This window comes from Poecilia reticulata, linkage group LG19, assembly GCF_000633615.1.
Source record: "Poecilia reticulata strain Guanapo linkage group LG19, Guppy_female_1.0+MT, whole genome shotgun sequence".
Lineage (NCBI taxonomy): Eukaryota > Metazoa > Chordata > Actinopteri > Cyprinodontiformes > Poeciliidae > Poecilia > Poecilia reticulata.
In genome coordinates, this window is record NC_024349.1 from 27,748,116 (window position 1) to 27,751,422 (window position 3,307).

At 40.1% G+C, this 3,307-nt stretch overlaps 1 protein-coding gene across 2 annotated transcripts in view; it reads right to left on the bottom strand.

The window, feature by feature from the left end:
- Positions 1–3,128, bottom strand: part of exoc6 (exocyst complex component 6) — a 34,308-nt gene extending 31,180 nt beyond the window's left edge. For both annotated transcript variants that reach the window (XM_008438202.2, XM_008438200.2), the window contains exon 1: positions 2,983–3,128. In XM_008438202.2, coding sequence (XP_008436424.1) covers positions 2,983–3,113 — 131 coding nt within the window. In that variant the 5' untranslated portion in view covers positions 3,114–3,128. The remainder of the gene's footprint in view (positions 1–2,982) is intronic.
- Between the last annotated feature and the right edge of the window lie 179 nt (positions 3,129–3,307).

Consider the following 3,307-nt stretch of genomic DNA (forward strand, 5'->3'; position numbering starts at 1 on the left):
TAAAGCTGTATTTCTCTCAGCCCACTGGCTGCAATGTTGACACCTTGAGATGCCATGAGACCTAAATTATGAACATCATGGCATAGATGCATCCCAGTTTTCAATGTCTGGAATATAAACATTCATTTTATATTTTAAACTGGTTATATTGATCCTGCGTCCAGACAGAGGGATAATCAGTAGCCTAGCATCATGACCTGTTTGTTCTGAAGATCCTGCAGCTTCCACTTCTCTTCCTAACATGGCGCCTCCTCACCCTGACTCTCATTCTGACAGGAAGAACCACAGAGCTCTGTTRGGTTAAAGCWCATCTTCTGAAGTTGGGATATTTTTCCTCCAACAGGTTCCAGAGGAATCACCTCAAACCAGATGTTGGACTGGATTTTATTTCAATGTCATTTGTGAATGMCATTTCAAAAATGGAGCTATAAAGGTTGAAAAAGGTTATTATTTAGGTTATTATTTTGGAGAAAGTTTCATCAACATCGATATTTCCTCTAAACAAGGGGCAAAAAACTAAATTGTTTGAAAAAGGAAAAACCTCTCAGACTCTGAGCCCAACAGCACCAAACATTTTTTTATATTAGACAATTGATTTAATTTCACATAATTATTGCGGTAGAAGTCATTTGTTTGTTAAATACTTAATGAAACGTATTTACCGTGTTTGATGTTTGTTGTGATCGACGTATAGTCACAAAGAGCGAGGTAATTAGTAAAAGTTTGTCGTTTGTTGAATGTTCAGAAACTACAGCGGCTGTGACACGCCAAGGGAAAGGTAAAACAACCTGAACAGGTGATCAACTCTAAACCACTCACACATTTTTACTCTCCGTCTCTCTCTGCCATTTAAGCACACTCGTTGCCATGGCAACTTCCTGCGCTCCACAAGCCGACCAGACATTATGTTAAAAACATTCAGTCCATTACGATATTAGGTTTTCAGGCTTGATATTTATTTTGCGATCATTAATAAGCCTCCCCTGGTTGATTAGTTAATTTTAAACTCCTGCTCTGCTGGTTATTTTGGTAATGGAACCGAAACGCACAGAACTGCGCAACACCTTGTTGAAACAATAATCACTGAGATTATTATTGTTGATGGATCATTAATTTGAACACGTTTTGTTGATTTTTTTGTTGTTGTTCTTTTATAAAGTTACGAACGTTTTGATAAGGACCCAGAGGAGGACGTTCTGGCCTCAACGTCCTGGCGCCGTTCTGTTTGTCACCTCATGCTGAGATCTACTCAAAACCCTCAGCGATTGACGTGTTGGAGCCCTGCTCTATAGCACGAACAGTTCAGAAACAATATGAAATGGGAAAAAAGTTATTTAATAACTGATTAAGTCGTGTTTTAGATTGTTCTTGAAAAACGAATCAGTGGACAATTAGTGGGTGAACTCACGGCTGCACAGTGAACCCACTGATTTTTTACAGCAGACAGCCGCTCCACTCTCTTGCAGGTACTGCGTCCCCCGCTAAATCCTAAAAGACAGTCCAGCACATAACAGCAGGGTGCAAGATGCTGGCAGGGAAAACTTACATGGAAAACATACATAACCAAATGGCGGGCATAGTGTACAGGAACATCTATGCAGAATATGGACTGTAAGCCCCAAGATCAAAGTGGGGAACACCCCAAAGGTGGCGGAGAATGACCGAGCTAAGATCGGTCATTCTGTCTGGGCAGATCCAGACAGACAAAATGGTAATGGCGAACCAACCACTGATGGTGGATAAACAACAGAGGAAAGCCGTTGTGGTGGATGCAGCAATACCAAGTGATTACAACATCAGGAAAAAGGAGCACGAGAAACTGGATAAATACCAGGGCCTCAGAGAGGAACTGGAAAAAGCYTGGAARGTGAAGACCACAGTGGTGCCTGTGGTCATCGGGGCCCTCGGGGCAGTCACCCCCAAACTGGAGCAGTGGCTAAAACAGATCCAAGGAACAACATCAGACATCTCAGTCCAGAAATGTGCAGTTCTAGGCACATGCAAGATACTGCGCAGAACCCTCAAGCTCCCAGGTCTCTGGTAGAGGATCAGAGGATGAAACATATATATATATATTGTTAAAAAATTCCCTTCTCACCCTCTTTCTTACATCCTCTGAGCTCTGGTCAGAGGATGTAAGAACAAACAAAAGACCTGTCAACTGAAAGATTGGAAGGCATTATTATATTCCTCAAAGTAAAAGTCCAAATTCCATCCACTAAGAGCAGGTTTGGTGATGAAAGTCTTCTTTTATGATGATAGCACATCCTTCCACTATGCAAAACTTGTTAAAAGCATAAGAATCCAAAATTCAGTGGCATGACCAACAAACAGTTTGAATTTGAATGGATGGTGCCAATTAAAACAAAAGGTAAATGACAATGTTCTATCCTGCAAATCTGACCTGTCAGTTGCTTCATGAAGCTCCTGTTTTTCATCACTGAAGTTCATATCTTCAAGTTCTTGTTAAAGAATAAAGAATTTGCAATAATTACAATTCTAAATATCTGCCCAGGGCTGCACAAAACTTCTTTTTTTTCATCTAAATAAATGTGATATGTGCAGTGGAAAGCAGTATGTGCAAAAATAATCTAACTAAGCAAAACTCCTGAGTTTTCTACAGGCTGGCTAGAAAACTACCATTTCCAAAGATAGCATCCCTTAGTCTAGTAAATTATATTTATGAGAGATTGTTAACACATAAAAAAATTAACACAAACACAGGTTATATTTTTCTTTTAGCATCTTTCTTTCTTATGTAATAATCCAAGTAAAACAAGTGATTTGATTAAAATTTTTAGCACAGTATAATATTGTAGTACATGACTGCTGCATTGCAGTACACTACTTCTGTACTTTTCCACATTGAAAAGTTGCTGTGATGCCTCTCAGAGGCTGGTAAAGCCTCCTCATGCTCTTTGCTTGAATCTCAGTTTAACTAATTTTTTTAGTTAAGATAAAATGATCAGATAAAGAGTTTACCTTAAAGTAGTTCCTAGAGGCAACTCCACAGATTCTAACTCAGCAAAAAAATTCCCAAAGGCCTTCTCCTCCACTTTTTCTTCTTCGATTTCACTTGGTGGGTCGGGTAGAGCTGCATAGACCTTGTCCATCTTTAACAGGACTAAGTAAAAAAAGACAGCAAAAAATCTGTGTGTGTGTGTGCGTGTGTGTGTGTGTGTGTGTGTGTGTGTGTGTGTGTGTGTGTGTGTGTGTGTGTGTGTGTGTTATAGAGACAAGGAGGCGGGCGGGGGGGGAGAATTCCAGGGCACCTACTATGGTCAGCAGAAAATGAGGGTGAAACAGG